Source organism: Clytia hemisphaerica, unplaced genomic scaffold (genome assembly GCF_902728285.1).
Source record: "Clytia hemisphaerica strain Z4C2 unplaced genomic scaffold, Clytia hemisphaerica genome assembly, whole genome shotgun sequence".
NCBI classification, from domain to species: Eukaryota; Metazoa; Cnidaria; class Hydrozoa; order Leptothecata; family Clytiidae; genus Clytia; species Clytia hemisphaerica.
Window position 1 is genome coordinate 1,536,024 of NW_027103564.1, and position 17,758 is coordinate 1,553,781.

A 17,758-nucleotide genomic window follows, 5' to 3' on the forward strand; every position below is an offset into this window, starting at 1 on the left:
GAATTTTGTGCTTGTATTTATTGATCCTACTAGCTAGGCTTTTACGAAATTTTATTTATTTTTTGTACAATATTCGTTTTTAAATCTTTATTATATTATTTTTTTCAGCTTCGACATTAACGAGAATCTAACCCAACATCATGAGAGCCCATGTCACTGTCGCTGTAAATCCCACCATCACATTTTCTAAACGTTTGTTTAAAGTATGGCCAGAACAAAATCGACTCTCTGCTGAGGTAAGAATTGAATATACTGTATCTTTGCCCAATTTGTTTTTTTTTCTGGAAAACTTTGAAGAGCTGGATCAAAAGTAAAGAATTTTTCAAATTTTCTAAATGACATTTCGATGAAGTAATAGGCCTAAAAACCAGTTTTGTGATCTTTATCTCACTTCTCTTGAATTTTTTAGCACGCAACTATCCAGCTTTCATGTTAGCACGCAACTATCCAGTTCATTAAAGTTTTGTGTCACCGTCACCAACAAACGTCTATTCAATTTTCAACTCTTGGACACGGACGTTTGTTTGACAATCTGGTTTACAGTCGTACTTACATAAACAGCTAGACTTTGTCGTGAATCATCATCATTGTCATGAACAAACTGGACACGTACAATACATCTCTTGCACGTTTCGATATCAAAGAACTATTATATACATAATATAATGGATATTTGTTAGAAAAATATCTAGAAATCCTATTGGGTATAATATATCTTTTAGATTGAGATTCTTGCTGAGTATTTTTATTCTCTTCTTCTCTTAATTATTGTTAGGTTTTGTTTCGGCAATTTAGGCCTTTTGAAAATTACAGACCTTCAAAAACGAGAACTAAACATAGTTTCTTTTAGGCACTAATATGGTCTAATTTTGAACAAGACCCCAAACGTTCTGCGATAACGGACTTTTTTCGAAAGGTCTCGTTTAAAAATAAGACCTTTTAGGTATGATAGAATCAGAACCCTTGAAGTCTCTTTCGGGATCTAGAATAGTCTCTATTGGGCGCGCTAAAGGTCTGATTTAGAACAAGACCCTAAACGTTCTGCGATAACGGACTTTTTTCGAAAGGTCTCGTTTAAAATAAGACCTTTTAGGTATGATAGAATCAGAACCCTTGAAGTCTCTTTCGGGATCTAGAATAGTCTCTATTGGGCGCGATAAAGGTCTTATTAAAATCAAGACCTTAAGGTCTGATTTAGAACAAGACCCAAAACGTTCTGCGATAACGGATCGTTACCTGATACACCCAAAAGGTCTTAATAAAGACCTTTAAAACTGAGAGTGCATGATTATGGCGCGTTCTAGGCACGTTATAGATGGGAAATAAGTGGCTTTACCTTTTCTTGCCTGGGGGAAAGATTAGAGATTCTACTCTAGCCCTAATGAACTTTTGTCTTGTTTCTCTCTTTTATCAAGAGATGTTTTCTACCTACACTTTTCCGCTTTGAAAACAAACTCAACATGAAGTATCCTTATCTGGCACCCAGATGGTGAAATTTTTATCCGACACGCTAAAGCTCTAAAGATCGGGAAAATTTTCAACATCTGGAAGGTTTACATTACGGAATTTTGCGAGACTGCGTCAAGAATTTTGCAGCGGGAGGTCTGGTAACCCAGCCCTCGTTTTCGGGGATTGGCGGGTCCAACCGAAATATTTATAGGTTTACGCACAAGGGCTGTTGAACCCGACTGAGGGTGCGGCACATCAAAGGCCGACTATCATTCCTCTCCGATGGGAAATTGGCCCGCTCCCTTTAGAGCTTTAGCGTGGGCGGCCGCCAATCCGCCATCGGAATATCAGATAAGAAGTATCCCAGCTGGCACGCAACGTCGTTTCAACGTTTATCTAATGCTCACAACGTCCATATAACGTTAAATGAACGTTGAAACAACGTTGTGTGTCAGCTAGGATAATACTGTAGGAGTGGTTCCCATAGTAACAACTTTTATCAAAGATAAATGTATTGCAAAATGATATCACGTTTCATTCTCCTCAAGGATAATGAGGATAAAATTAAATAGAAGTATACTATGGAGAGCTAAAAAAGAATTAGAATGCAAAATACATAATAAGCTCTACTTGTATAATCATTCGGAAAAAAAATGAATTCTTACTTTGGTTTTAACCTTTGCGTTGTGCTGAATACACGGATTGCAAGTTTATATCAATGCAGTCAAAACATGTGATTGCTCGAAAAAGTTCACGTGGTTTTATTCCCATGTTACTTGCTTTACAATTTACAGCTGATAACTTTAGTGTCAACAAATTCGAACCAATCAGAACTAAATGTCATGTCACAACGCAAGCACATAATAATTTCCAGTTAAAGCGTGATTTGTCTTCAGACTTTTATTTTGCAACCTGTGTATTAGCGTTCTCCACGGGTGCTTTTCACTACGCTAGATAGATAAGTGGTTCTCATCAACGGTCCTTTTCATAAATTTCCAAGGGTTGTAAAAAATATACAATGAAGATTGGTCATTAAACCTTTTGTTCTCCAAGAGAGGGGTAGACCTCTCTTGGCTTAATGACCAATTAAGCGAAAAAGGCAGCATAAATGAATTGATTGCCATAAAAAGTAGCAGAATGTGCAGTGGGATTCTTTTGTAAAAAATTGGTCATATGGGAAATGTTCATTAGAAGGCTGTAATTCTAAATCCCTTGATATGCGAGTTGATGATTTTTAATAAAATTTTCTTCAAATTCAAAGGGTTGTAAACGCTTTGACAACTGTTTTGGGAGTCAGTAATGCTTTCCTATCAATTTTCTTTGTTTCAGCTAATCGATTTTCGCCAGACAGTCTCAGTGAAAAACCACCCTCGGTGTATAATGTAGCCCCATGAAACCCATTATTGAATAAAGCTTTTCTGTGTCAAAAGGAACATTATTTTTGTTTTTATGTCCTAAAACAGCACACATGATTATATATATATATGTATATGCGGGGGAAATACATCCCATCTGTCACACAACGTTGTTTTAACGTTCAATCAACGTTATTTGGACGTTATAAATGTCAAATTGACGTTGTTTTGACGTTGTGTGCCGTCTGGGATACTATAATAGATTTAGCGTAGGTCTTATAGAATGAAAGAATAAACGTGTTGGTGTAACTTACTAATTTGAAATAATTTATCGAAAGTAAATAGCTGGTATTAAATCTGCTTTAATATTTAAAGCTATTAGGATAATCAAAAGGTAATAAAGGGAAGGCAAATCAAATTCTTTTTAAAAGAAATTTTAAAATCTCTGAAGGCCTCAAATGTTCTTAACTTTTTGGTTTTGAAGCCTGAAAATGTTCTTAAAATGTTCTTATCTTCATTATTTGTTGAGTATTCTTGCCCTTTTTCCTAAGAAATCTGCTGTTTTAGAATCAACAAAGCCTTATAAAATGTTCCTAACTTGTTCCTAATACTTTGGCTATCGATGCCTTATATTCTCATATAGTTCGTTCTTATATAAAAAACGTGTTTCGGTTTTCGATTAATACCTTTTTACCAGCACTATACATATAGGTACAAATTGATAAAGGTTATATATTTAAATTCTAACGATCTTAATGTCATTTAGTCATTTTGTTGTGAGAAGAGTGTAGGTTGTTATCTTTATCAAAGGGTGTTTTTCTACTGATGGTTTAAGCTTTTTCATAAAAGTATGAATAGCCCAAACTATTCATATAATTTCTGGATGAAAAGAGATGGTTGTACGTTAATTTTTCATTTTCAGAAAAAAATTTTCCAAAGCAACATAGGAGAAAAATCGTTGAATCTTTTGTATTTTTCATGCATTTTCTAATCCACTTCCACAACTTATATGACTAGTTTTGGACTATTAAGCGTTTTATTACACGCTCTGTTAATCCTGTTAGCTTAAGCCGCCACGGGAAAGACACCCAAAGAGTGTACCTTATTACACGAATATTACTAGTCAAGTATTAAACGGCCTTGAAATTAACACGCAAAAAATTAACACGAATTTTATTTGCTTTTTCAAGGATACCACGGCTGGTTTTAAATAAGGGGGTCGTTTTCTATGCACACGAAATTTTTCCATTCGTGTTCATAAAATGACTGCATAGTAATAGTGTAATAAGGTTATATCAAGGATTTATTATACACTGGATATACAAGTAACAGATTTTTGCTGATTTCTTACGTTCTAGCTATGTCCGCAGTAATGATATTATTGTTCACTCTCCTTCCCCCATTAAATTATTTTTCGATACATTTTAATTGCGTTTTTTATAAAAAATCACTCATCCAATTTCCAAAAGAGACTTAAAACTTTCCCGTGAGAGTCAGATTCTTCTATTTAATTGCCAGTCGTTAGGACGTTTCAAGTTGTGAGAAAGGTAAAAAAGATGTGTTGTGTATAAGAAATTGAATGTTGACACCGGAAATTTTCAAACTTTAACCACAAAAAAACCACCTTGCCACCACGTGCCACCAAAAGATTTTCATACCACAGTGACACCAAGAAGCTAAAGGCTAATGTTTGTTACTTTTAGCTCTTGTGGTAACAATTTTGGAAAGATATTCCCAATTGAATATCTCGTGTTACTATAAGCATTTTGTTTGATTTTTCTTGTCTAATGATGTTTTTTTCACATTAGATTTCACAAATGTATCCGGCTGGGTATTCTAGCCTTACTTTCAAAGTTTTTTCCCTGCAAAGGTCCGAAAAGAAAATGCTAGAGAACTTTTTTAAAATGAGAATAATAAACATTTTTCAAAATCAGATACATTTGAGCCGCCATGACAGTTGTCCTTTGCAGACATAGCTAGAACATTAATTGTTTTCTGAAACAAAGAAAATACAATGGTCGCTCTCCACCGTTTTACGAGTCATTTATCCAGTGTCTCTTATAATTCCTTGGTTATATGTTCGTGTAATAAGGTATATCATTAAAAAGTGTCTGCGAGATTTTGACTATATCAAATGACTTACTTTTTTATTTTAGTGATGACTTCTCTAACCTGTGGCGTTAGTGGATAGGGTATCCAGAGTATTTTTTTTATTTTTTCACAGACAATTTGCTTTCGGCACTCTTTCTTGATAAAATAGTTCGTATAGAAATATTTGAGCGAAGCGACTGAAAGATGCTTTACATCCCTGTCTCACAGCTCCTGTGAGAATCTTCAAGCCAGTGGGGATGAAAGACAATGGGGATGACAATGTTTTTTTTCCTCTAATGGAGATAGTTTTTAAAGGCATTTTTTCCAATGGGGATAAAAAATTTTGGACTGATATTTCCAGTGGGTGGGGGTGCCACCGGGTCTGTGACACAGGGGTGTTACTTTTGGAAACGAAAACTGAAAAGAAATTTTGGCATCTCTTAATTCTTGGTACCTCTCAAAAAGAGCTTAGTTATGAGCTTGCAAACCTTTGCCTATCCCATCCACTGCGTGTAGCATCGTCTCCCAGCTGGCACGCAACGTTGTTTCAACGTTCATCTAACGTTATATGGGCGTTGTGCACGCTAGATAAACGTCGAAAAAACGTTGTGTACCAGCTGGGATCGTCTATAGTAAATAAACTAGAGACTGATCATCTTTTAAATCTTTTCTGCACATAATATTTTGATATTCTAGAAGATTTTGAAGAATTTTGGGAGTTGAATTGTATTCATATTCAAGATGTCACCAAAACTGATGTATCTTCTCCTTTTGATGGTCGTTTCGACACATCCTCGAAAATTAGGTGAGTTCTGAAAGGATAGGGCTATCTAACGTTAATTATGAGCCAACAGATCGGCAAAGACTGCACGCAACCCCTCTGATTTGTTTTGATATAGGGGCTGTGTATCGTGTATGAAATTAGAGCGTTAGAGTTACTCCCGTATTGGTGTTTTTGAATTTTAGAAACTTGATTTGCTTGATTAGTAAGTTTTATATGAGAAATCTTTAATTTTTAAAAAGTTTAATTGAAAATTTGAAATGGCTGGAAGTAAGTTAATACAATCATTGGATTTCTGAAGCTTTTTAAAAAGAAAACTAAAACAGGTTACACAGAAACTCTCGAACAGGAATTTTATACACGATTCGCATCCCCTTTTTCAAAATTATTTCTGATGGGGATGCACGCAGCCTACCATCGACCTTCCACCCACCAACTTAGAAAAATCAAGCCACCTCCATATCAACTGGAATTTGTTCGTACCGTTTTTCTTTCAGATAATTTGGTTGAAAAGTTGGAACAAGATCTAATGGATCTGGAAAAACTTTCCAATAAAATGGATGCCAAAAAAATCAACAAGAGAGAAGGTAAGTTCCTCAAAATGTTCGTTTTTGTTATAAAAATACCGGGATTTGAACCACAGATTTATAAATCCGAAAGGGCTAGATGTTGTGCTTTGGCTTAAAGATGTGGCGTTTTTCGGTAGAAAATCCCACCGAGGTTCCGTGACATTATAATAGAATTTCAACGCTTTAACCAATCAGAAGCTTCGATGGATTTTCGAAAACAATAGCTTAAACAAAAGCTTAAAGCCACGACATCTTGCCTTTCGGGCTTTACAGAAATTTGCGCCCTCTCTGTTACTAATTCTAGTAAGCTTCTGTTAGAAATAATGAAATCATCTTAACTTACGCATATTAAGAATACACCAATTGTCTCAGTAACCCCGTCAAAGTCTTAGAATCCACCGGGCTTGTAAGTCTGTCTCCAAAGTAGTAGAAGCTTCAGTTTTTGTGCATTTTCTAAGCACACTTTCATTCTCTTTTTGAAAGTTATACATCGTTGGAAATATATTTCCATAGAGAATAATCTAAAGGATAGAAGATTTTTGAAAAATTGAAAAGTGAAGAAGAAGAATTAAGATGAAAAAAATGAAGATTTATTCTGCTGTTTTAAAAATCATGACATCAGGCTATTTAAAAAATTTGAACTTTGCTGATTTAAAATTTCTTCAGATTTTTCGTATCTTTTTTGGATAAAAAGTTACAGCGCTCACTCAACTTTCTAACATAGCATAAATGGGTGCTGAGAAAATGCTCAAAAACTGAAGTGTGCACATACTTTTGAGACAGACTTTAGTTTTATCATGGAGGTATAAAGAAACAGGAGAAGTATGCTATTGTAACAATGCTCGCCCTACGATTAAAAAAATTACGAGGTATGCATGCTCATAATCTCATATATCGTGCATTTTTAATGAGCTCTTTTGTTGATAGGTGAAATCTTATTGGCTAACTTAAGTGTTGGAAATAAGATGAGACGAGATTCATTGTTTCTGACATTGGTGTAAGAAAATATTTGGACTAAAAAAGGGCCTGTAAACTTTGCAATCCTTCATCAAATGACAAAATTTTTCGATCAACCTTTTCTTCAAGGTGAACCCTATTGCTTAATACTTTCCTCCAAAATTCTCCAGCGACTTTTTGTCTACAAATTGGGTCTGAAATTGTGTGTTCTTATAAAGAACTTTTTATTTTCTGGCTAGAGAAAATATCTTTTCAAAACAAAATTTAATGGATGCCAAAATTGAACGCAAACTTATTTCGTGGAGCTAAATTTTATTTTATTCTCGTATATTAGAAGGCTAGAAATCTTCGGTGCTAATAGTAAGAATGTTCAGAACAGACTTGAGTTCTACTACTAAAAAGTCGTATTTTGTCGGGCGAGCCTAGAATTTCTTTTGATTTATTACATAAAAGAAATCAAAAGACTTTAACGACCAATTACCGACAAATTCATCTCCTGTCTTTCTTTATACCTCTATGGTTTTATCTTGCATTCAAAAAAGCACTGTGTCAGTTAATAGCCCCTAGGAGTATCAGCTCGTTAACAACTTACTTTTTATGACACAATCACTAGAAACTACGCAGGCTCCTGAAACAACACAGGCTCCTGGAACTACACAGGCTCCTGAAACTACACAGGCTCCTGAAACTACACAGGCTCCTGAAACTACAAAAGCTCCTGAAACTACACAAGCCTCTGAAACTACGCAAGCTCCTGAAACAACACAAGCTCCTGAAACTACACAGGCTCCTGAAACAACACAGGCTCCTGGAACTACACAGGCCCCTGCAACTACAAAAGCTCCTGAAACTACACAGGCTCCTGAAACAACACAGGCTCCTGAAACAACACAAGCTCCTGAAACAACACAAGCTCCTGAAACAACACAGGCTCCTGAAACTACACAGACTTCTGAAACAACACAAGCTCCTGAAACTACACAGGCTCCTGAAACTACACAAGCTCCTGAAACTACACAAGCTCCTGAAACAACACAAGCTCCTGAAACAACACAGGCTCCTGAAACTACACAAGCTCCTGAAACTACACAGGCTCCTGAAACTACACAGGCTCCTAAAACTACACAGGCTCCTGAAACAACACAAGCCCCTGAAACTACACAGGCTCCTGAAACTACACAAGCCCCTGAAACTACACAGGCTCCTAAAACTACACAGGTTCCTGAAACAACACAGGCTCCTGAAACTACACAGGCTCCTGAAACTACACAAGCTCCTGAAACTACACAAGCTCCTGAAACTACACAAGCCCCTGAAACAACACAGGCTCCTGAAACTACACAAGCTCCTGAAACTACACAGGCCCCCGAAAAACCTGAAGAAGTTCTAAGTAAGTTCAAGTAAAATACAAAAACTAAACAACTTGTGTGGTTCTCTTTAAAAAAATCTAGCTCTAGTGATATAAATGAATTTTAAATTTTCCTTATATCATCTGTAACGGGCAAGTCGTTAGGCGAAAATTTCAAAGGTTATTTTTCGAAAATGACTCGTGAGTCGTTCCATAACCAAGCTAATACCTTTACACTTTGCTCTGAATCTCAAAACCCGACATGAAGCGCTAGTGGAAATATAATTCACTGTCGAAATAGTTCAAGATGAAGATAGGGGGGGGGGTGCTTGGGGCTCGAAATACCATTTTCCCGACAACATTTTAGTTGAATCTATGGAATTCCGGAAATTTAAAAAAGTAATTACACCGTCACACTGGTTTGTGGAATTCAAAATACCGGAGCACAGACAAAAAAATAAGGCTAATCACCGTCTCTGTCTGATTTGAAAAATACCGTTTTTTGTCTCTTTTTCGTCAAATTCTCTAATACCGTTCTAAAAAAGGCCAATCCCGTCCACAACGTAAAAGTACAACCACCCTAAGAAAGATAAAATAAAATAACGAGAAGAAAACTTTAGTAGATCTGAAACCTTTAAAAGCAGACCAGTTTCCACTTTACATAGACCTCTAACGGCACCCAGCTTGGACGTGGCGTTGTTTTAACGTTCATTTTACGTTATATGGATGTTACAAACGCTAGAGATAAACGTTGAAACTATTTTTTGTGCCTTCTTGATAAGGTGCCTTGGTGTATAATAGAAAGCCACTTCTGAAGTATAAAAAAGTTACAGAGCTGTTATCTGACTGATAAATTTTTACAATTAACGTCTATTCACGATACTCTCGGGTGCCTAATAAACGTACAGACCAAAATAAACGTACAGGGGAGAGAATAAAATTGGAATTAATAAACGTACAGGCTGAAATAAACGTACATGCGAGAAATCAGAGCTAAAATAAATAAACGTACAGGCTAAAATAAACGTACAGGGAATAATCTACCAATTTTTCAAAAGTAGAACATCCAGGTCAAAACGACTGACTTAAGTATAGGTATATCTCTTATAATCAATGACAAGTACTAAATAAGCAAAACGTTCGAATTTACTCGTGTAAATCTTAAAATCTCCCACAATACGTTCGAATGTAATTAACTGCCTTTAAACATATCTTCCTTGGACAAAAAGTAACAAATTTTTCCAGTATAAATTGGGTCATATTGGGTGAAAATAAATAAACGTACAGGAGGGAATAAACGTACAGGCGGGAAAATTCTTCAGAATAAATAAACGTACAGTTCCTAATAAGGTGCGTACAGGCGGGAAATTTGACACGAAAAAAATAAACGTACATGTACGTTTATTAGGCACCCGAGAGTAAGTGTGCACTCTTTTTTCTTTTACCTATAACTTTTGAAGGAATTCTTAAATCTTTATAAATTTGGTATCATTGGAAAGATATTAGTGAGTGGAACAATTTGAAATAAAAAAATCTTTAAAAAAATTCTAAAAATGAAGATGAAAATGAAGAAGAAAAAAATGAAGATCTTGTAGAAAAGTGCTATAACTATCATTTTCACTGAAGTGAATCCTTGATCATCGAACGTCATCACTGTGAAAATAATTCTCAAAAATAATCATTCAGTCAAAAGATATCAAACAAAGTTATAAGCTGATTGACCTCTAAAAACGCTGTTTTCTGCAGTTTTTTGCTGTTTTTTGGGGTCAATCACTTATTAACTTTGTATCGTAACTTTATCTTGAATAAATATTTTAATGAAATTTCTTCACAGTGATGATCTCCTAAGATCAAAAAATCTCTCCAGTAAAAATGAAAGTTATAGCACTTTTTTCTTCTTCATTTTCATCTTCATTTTTAGAATTTTTTTAAATATTTTTTTATTTCAAATTGTTCCACCCACTAATATCTTTCCAATGATACCAAATTTATAAAGATTGAAGAATTCCTTCAAAGGTTATAGGTAAAAGAAAAAAGAGTGCACACTTATCGTGAATAGACTTTAATATATTTTGATAAGTTACGTCACGATCGCGAACAACGTTTGAATTGTTTGAAAATATTACTATGGTTATTGATTCTCAGCAGGGGTTGTTCTTTTACGGTGTGACGGGATTGGCCCTTTTTAGTACGGTATTACGAGATTTGACGATAAAGAAACGGGACAACAGTATTTTAAAATCAGATGGTGACGGTGATTAGCCTTCAGTATTTCAGTATTTTAAATTTTACAAAATTGTGTAACAGTGTTATTTTTTTTTTTAATTTCGGGATTCTGGGATCCAGCAAAAATTTTGACGGGGAAACGGTATTTCGAACCCCTACAACCCCTCATCCCAGAGTTCATAAAAGTAAATTTACAAAAGTGTAATATTTGAAGACTCAAAAGACTGGAGTCGTTTATAATGCGTGTAATACAGTAGTATAGGCGTTATATGATAATACGGTAATTGTTACGAAATAATATTAGTTTGTATAAACGACTTGAAGAATCCGGTGTTCCGGCCTTATTGAATTCCCGGCTAGCTACGCAGAAACTTGCGTAGCGAGAAAACAAATGGTATTTTTTGAAAACAAAAGAAAGCTTTTCTCGGACAGGGGTGCTTCCGGAAGAATTTGGCGCGTGAAAGGTAAGGAGAAATTAATTTTTGATCAAGCAACAACGAACTTTCAAAACAAAATGAAAGCCGAAAAAAAAAATTTTTAACACACAACAAAGCAATACACATTTTTTTTTCAAGAAAAGTTTTTTTTGAGCGGGAAAAAAATTTATAATTACAATATTGACATGATACTTTTCTTTTGTTTGGAGTTAGTTTAAAACAAACGAGAAAAATTTTTCGAGGGAGAAAATTGTTGTGTGTTCTGATTTCTCCTTTTATGTGTTTCGACCAATGGTGTGCGTCTCGATTGTTTTTTCTAAGCCAATCAAATCGATTTACGAAATCAAAACAAACCGTTTTTTCCGAACAAGCCCCCTAGATTTTTTTTTCATTAACAATAGCAAACCAATATTAATATGAAGCTTCTCAAGGGATTTAATTACTAATTGTTTCAAAACTAGAAAATTGTTGCACTGAAAATAATTTATGGACAGGCTTATTGGAGTTTTTTTCTAGCTATTTGTGCTACAGTGAGAAAGTAAAACTCTTGTTAAGGGACTGTTAACCTAAAAAGTTATACAGAACACGGTTTTCAATAATTACTTCTCTTTCTTTTCAGGACAAGATTTTAGTGATTTCGATAGTCTCCGGGGTAAGTAGATTCCAAACGAGTGCCGCAAGGTTCTTTCATAATGTTAACATGATAGGGGCGCAAAATTTGTGTAGGAGGGCAGATTTTTATGACACTGTAATTATCTATTCATAATGTAAACCTACTGAGGTTCTTTGACAATGATCTTTACTCTTTACTACCCAGCTGGCACACAACGTTGTTTCAATGTTCATCTAATGTTCACGACGTCCATACAACGTTAGTTGAACGTTCAAACAACGTTGTGTGCCAGCTGGGTAAGCTATGACCACTGTTCACAATCTTTGAATGAAGCTTTTTGAAACGCGGCACCCTTATGGTAGCAATGTAGGTCAATTTATGTTTCAAAAATAATTATTCGTTCAAAAATTTCGCTACCATGGGCCAGTGATGTGCTAAGTATTCTGGAAAAAATTTATATCACCGACATTTTGATGATGCCACTGGCCGAAAAACCGTCAAAAGTGAGCAAAAAATCATGAGCACACAAAGATTGGCAATCCAAAAAATCTTATCTTTATGCCAAAATTACACCCCCTTCTTACATACCCACTGGGACCCCTTTTCACTGGAAAGATCGGCCAAAATATCGTCCCCGGTGGAAGATTATCCTGCAATTTTTGTCCTCACTGAAAATAATCAAATGAACCAGTCCTCACTACAAACTATTCTGTTATTTTCCATCCCAACTGAATTTTCCGACTTAATAACAAAATAATTGAAATTTCCAGCCATAAAAAATATGGCAATGTCAATCACCATCAAGTTTCAGCCCATGATTTTTTATCCCCATTGGCTAAAACAATCCTACCGGGTCTGCGGGAAAGGGGTGTCAAATTTTGCAAACTCACTCCTTAAAAATTGTTTCAATTCATGTTCTGAATGCTATTTCACTTTCACAGAAAGTCTAGATTTTATTTTTTAGTCACTTTCATTGGGAATTTAGGCAGAAAATTTTCTTTCAGTCTTTTCATTAATCTCGTCCATTCAGAACATGGTCACTCGACAAAAGGGATATACAGGGTGTCCTGAAAGTTCGAGTTCGAACATGATTCTGAGCAGAAGGTTGTTGCGTGTGTTCTCGATACGATCTGGACACCCTGTATCAGTATTTTGAAAACGTGAGAAAGCTATTTTAATCCCCTGGTACCACCTTAATTGAATAACTGAATTCAGAAATTTTTACGTTTTGTTTTATTTCAGCAACAACAAGAATGAGAAGATTTACGTTGAAAGGTCAGTTTTTTTAATTTATTTTCATTTATCGAAAACTTTTAATATTGATATTCTGAGCATCTTATTATTTTTTTGGCACACAATTATTTATTCTACTATCAACCCTACCTTGCCCTGGCCTAGGGAGATGTTTTTTCATTCCCCTAGGCTAGATAGGGTTAAAATCTAAGTGCTTTAAATGTACTTTTAAAAGTTAAAATAGTTCAATTGGATTGAATTTGCTGGAATTGAATTCCCATCAAACAAGGGGGTGTATTGAAAACGGTACACCTTTTTTATAAAAAAATTCACAATTTTTTAAAGTCTCTGGATGTTCTTAATTTTACCAGTATGTGAGTATTGTTTTGTCCATTTCCCCAAGAAATCGGATGTTTCAGAGTCTGCAAAGCCTTCCAATGTTCTTAACTTGTTCTTAATATTTCGACCATTGCAGCCTTATGTTTTTATATAGTCTGTTCTTATGATAAATGTGTAAAGAATTGAATAAGGGAGCGTCAGCACTGTAATTAAAGAATGACGTCCATAAAAATAAAGCCTGGGGTTCACTTATAGCTTTTTTAAAGACTGGATGGTGCGATAAAGTGGGCCAGGTAATAAATGTAAATATGCTTTTGCTTAGGCGCTAGATTTCAGTTGTTTTTACCACAATCAAAGTCATAATATTTGAGAAAAAAGAGAAATTCCCACGAAATCTTACAACCACAAACGATTTGGAAGCGCTCTAAATTAGGTTGGACGGGTAGAGTTTTAACTTTGAGTTTTAACGCTAGACTTAAGACTTTTTGGGATTATTTTACGATTAGTTTCGTGAAGTGAATGGTCCAATATGGCTCAGAATATAGCCTGGAAGTCTTTAAACCCCTCCCGAATTGAAATATTCGAATAAATTTATCAATTTGCCAAAAAACGACTTTTTCTTCCGAGCTTTAAATTGCTGAAAATTAGTGATTGAAAATCTGTTATTCGTGTTTGTTTCCTATTCTTAACCCTATTCGTACTTGGGGGGGAGGCTACTTCTGTTCGAGGGTGAAAGTAATGGACACAATGAGTGATATCATCAAACGCTTTTTGTCAAAAGTTACCTTACATGCCAAGGATCTTGTGTACCAAATTTCATCAAAAAAGACCAACTTGATCAAAAGTTAAGGGGTGGTATAGGAACAACCAGCCCCCCTAGTTTTGAACCGCCCCTAAAAGCCTAGTATGAATAGTGTTGATTAGATTTTTCATTCGAAGTAGTTTTTTTGTTATTTAGAATTTTGTTTCATTTTTTCAAAATGGTGACCTTGTCAAATGCTCCTACTCTACTTCACTGGACTCAGCGTCATAAAAAAATATCAGAAAGCAAAGTTCAGCCAGAAGTAGACTCTAGTCTAGTAAAAACATTGATACAATATATATGTTTTTTAAAGGAAATTGTGTTGATGATAGAAGAAAATGTCGCAAGGTGTCCCGCAACTATTGTGAAGATGAAAGGAAGTTACAAGATGTGTGTAAGAAATCTTGCAAGACATGCGAACGGAGTGAGTTAAGAACTTAACATTTACAGTTTTAAACCTAAAGGTTTTCTTTTAACGTTCTTAATTTCATCATTTTGTGAGTATATTTTAAAGTTTCTTTAAAGTCCACTTACCTCTTAAGTGGTTTAATTGATTTTAAACTAATAATTTCAGATATTCAAAAATAAGGCGGCATATACCTGTCATCCAGCAAACCAAATGCCCCCAATGACCTTTATATACCCTGGTTTCTTTGCGAGTACCACTTTAAAAAAAATTCCAATCCAAGCTTTTACTTTGCCAGGATTGAGAATATTTGTCCAGGCTATGGAGAAAATAATAAAATCATATAATTAAACATATTTTTTAGGATGCAGGGAACCAAGATTTTGCAAATCAATTGACAAATCTGATGATGTTTGCTCCAGCAGAGATGTTAAGTCGGTAGTTGGAGCCCTCTGTCCATTCAAATGCGGCACCTGCCCTGAAGGTAAGACCATTGACCAAAAAGCACCCGAAAGGGCTAGATTCGAAACTTCTGAAACTTTTTTCCCATTCAGGAAAGGTACGGTGAGCCGTGTGTTTTCAAAACAAAATTTCTAAATGCGGGGCAAACTTAAGGTTTCGCTGATTCTTGCTTGAAAAAGATTGAAGATTCCTCTCTAGCACCTTCGGGGAATCAAAATCAATGATTCGAACTGCGTAAGACTCGCTGCAGAATCTGACTGTGACTCTCCCCAGCTGGCACACAGCGATGTTTCAACGTTCATCTAACGTTATATGAACGTTGTGAACGTTAGATAAACGTTGAAACAACGTTGTGTGCCAGCTGGGTCTTCTCTTCTAATCTGATATCATGAAGACAGTCAGCTCATACATACACGCCCTTTTTATTATTTATACATTTTGTTAAAATAACATCCAACATTTTTGAAGCCTACAGATATTTTTAAACTGTTCTTATTTTAACTATTGTGCAAGTATTTTTCAAAAGGGATGCGTGATTATCCAAGTCTTTTTGCGTAAAAGATTTGCATGATATTATGATCAGAGCTACCGCTGAGGGAGCCTCACATATGTCCACGTAAAAATTTTCTTAATCATTTAGATGTTGTAAATTACGTTGAAACGTCTGCTACACATGCACGACTGAACTTATTCGTAAGAGACGATGAAGAAAAAGAAGAGGAAGGAGACGAAGAGGAAGAAGATAATTTCTGTGTTCACTTTGATTACAAAGTAGAAAAGACACAGAAAGTCTCTATCAGGTACTTTATCTACTATTAAATCGTATATTGGGTGATGAAAAGGATCTTAGGCCGTTTATGTATACGGTGTTTTTGTATATTTCTTAAAAATCTAGTTGTTTGTACAAGGTGTTGTTTGGCGATGTCGTTAGCTAATGTTGTTTTGCACCTTTAAAAATATCATGATTTGTTTGGTGGGGTCATCAAAATCTAGTAAAATAGCTCTTCAATCCGAGCAAAATATGTACTACAACAACTTTCCAACTTTTTTTTATATCTAAATTACAGTATGTGGCCCCCAAAACGGCGATCAAATTTGAAATTTCTCTCAAATCTAGAGGAAAAGAGATTTTACAAAAAATTTTGCTGCATGAAAACCTTTAACATCTCTTCTTTATTTCCTGGAAGTTCTTTTTCAAAATTTTCAATTTCATCAATATTTTTCAATCGCTTAAAGATAGGTAGCTTTTTTCTAATGGCCCCCAAAACGGAGGTTTGAAATTTTAGCGACTTCTCGAGATATCTTTAACCCTATTATTATCAGGCTTTTTCGGATTTTGTATTCTCAAGGGGGGGTGTTTTCCACCAGCCTTGCATAACTTTTGATCTAGAAAAGATATGGACTTGAAATTTGGCAGAAATGTTCTCTACTATAAAAGGAGTTCATAGAAAAAAGTTTGGGTTGATGACGTCATCATAAAGGTGATGACGTCATCACAAACTTTCACACTTATCGCTGACCAATGAAAAAGTACTATTCAATAAAATAGCAATTAAAGTTGAACGAATGGAGATTTTTCAATTCTGTTTTGAATTTCTAAAAGCCAAAATAAATAACTTTAACATATTTGCCGGTTTTTAACATACTGATAAAAATTGACGTTTAAAATCCATGCAGAAAATGAGTAAATCTTTTCAAAAAACAATGACGTCATTTTTGATGACGTCAGCGGTTTTTGAAAATTTTTTAAATATTTTTCAAAATCTATTATTGATACCTAAAACCTGTCAAAATTTGAAGTAAGTTGGATGCCTAGATCAAAAGTTATGCTAAATTTAAGATTTTGGGATTTTACAGGGTTTTTTAGCTGGATTTTATGATATGCCTGCACAAAAAAGTCGTAAAACCTGATCTGGTCGGTGGATAATTGTAAAATTTGGTATACATGCTGCTAATAGGATTATATTAAAAGTCAAAAACTTTCAGAGTGTTAAAAAAATTTTTCAGTGAGCTATTAGCAAAATAGTGCCAGCCTGGTGGAAAACACCCCCCCCCCTGATAAAAATAGGGTTAAGATATGAATACAAAATTTTGACCATAGTTTTGAAATATGATTTAGAGGGTTTTGGGCATAGATTTATTTGATAAAACTTTTACCGTATACCCCTGGTTGTCAAAATGCAGGTTTGGGGCCCCCAAAACGGAGGTGTAGCTAAAATCAAATTATTAAGCCCAGAGGTAATAGGGGGAGAAACTATGAACATATTGTGTTTTCCCTAAATTTACGACCCGATGGATGTAAAATTTTGATTTTTATGAAATATATCAAGATTTTAGATATTGCAAGTCAAACTGAAAATTTAGAAATTTTAAAATGACAATTTTGATTAACAACGTTTAATCCAGTTTTTGAAAAAATCTCGTTTGAACTATTCCATTCATGTATGGAAAGATGTGAAATTTTAGAAAAAGCTTAACTGAAACTGAAAATATTAAGCTTTAAAGATATTTTTCTTATATCTTTTGTAAAAAAATGACGAATTTGCCGTTTTTGCTGATTCAGCGAAAATTTATATTAATGTTAATTTTTGTTATAAACTATTAACTCAAGGTGATAGGAATGAATTCCAAATTTTTTGCTTTTTCATATTTAGAATTTTCGGTTTTGTCAATGCTGATCTAGGCTCCAA

General features: G+C 34.8%; 1 protein-coding gene across 1 annotated transcript in view; it reads left to right on the forward strand.

Annotated features, from left to right (window-relative positions):
• Positions 1-5,595: 5,595 nt before the first annotated feature.
• Positions 5,596-17,758, forward strand: part of LOC136800934 (target of Nesh-SH3-like) — a gene marked incomplete in the record, with an annotated part of 15,512 nt that continues 3,349 nt past the window's right edge. The window contains 8 exon segments of the mRNA XM_067057545.1: positions 5,596-5,700; positions 6,174-6,263; positions 7,816-8,592; positions 11,833-11,865; positions 13,069-13,101; positions 14,514-14,624; positions 14,971-15,090; positions 15,709-15,868. Of these exon segments, the coding sequence (XP_066913646.1) occupies positions 5,637-5,700; positions 6,174-6,263; positions 7,816-8,592; positions 11,833-11,865; positions 13,069-13,101; positions 14,514-14,624; positions 14,971-15,090; positions 15,709-15,868 (1,388 nt within the window).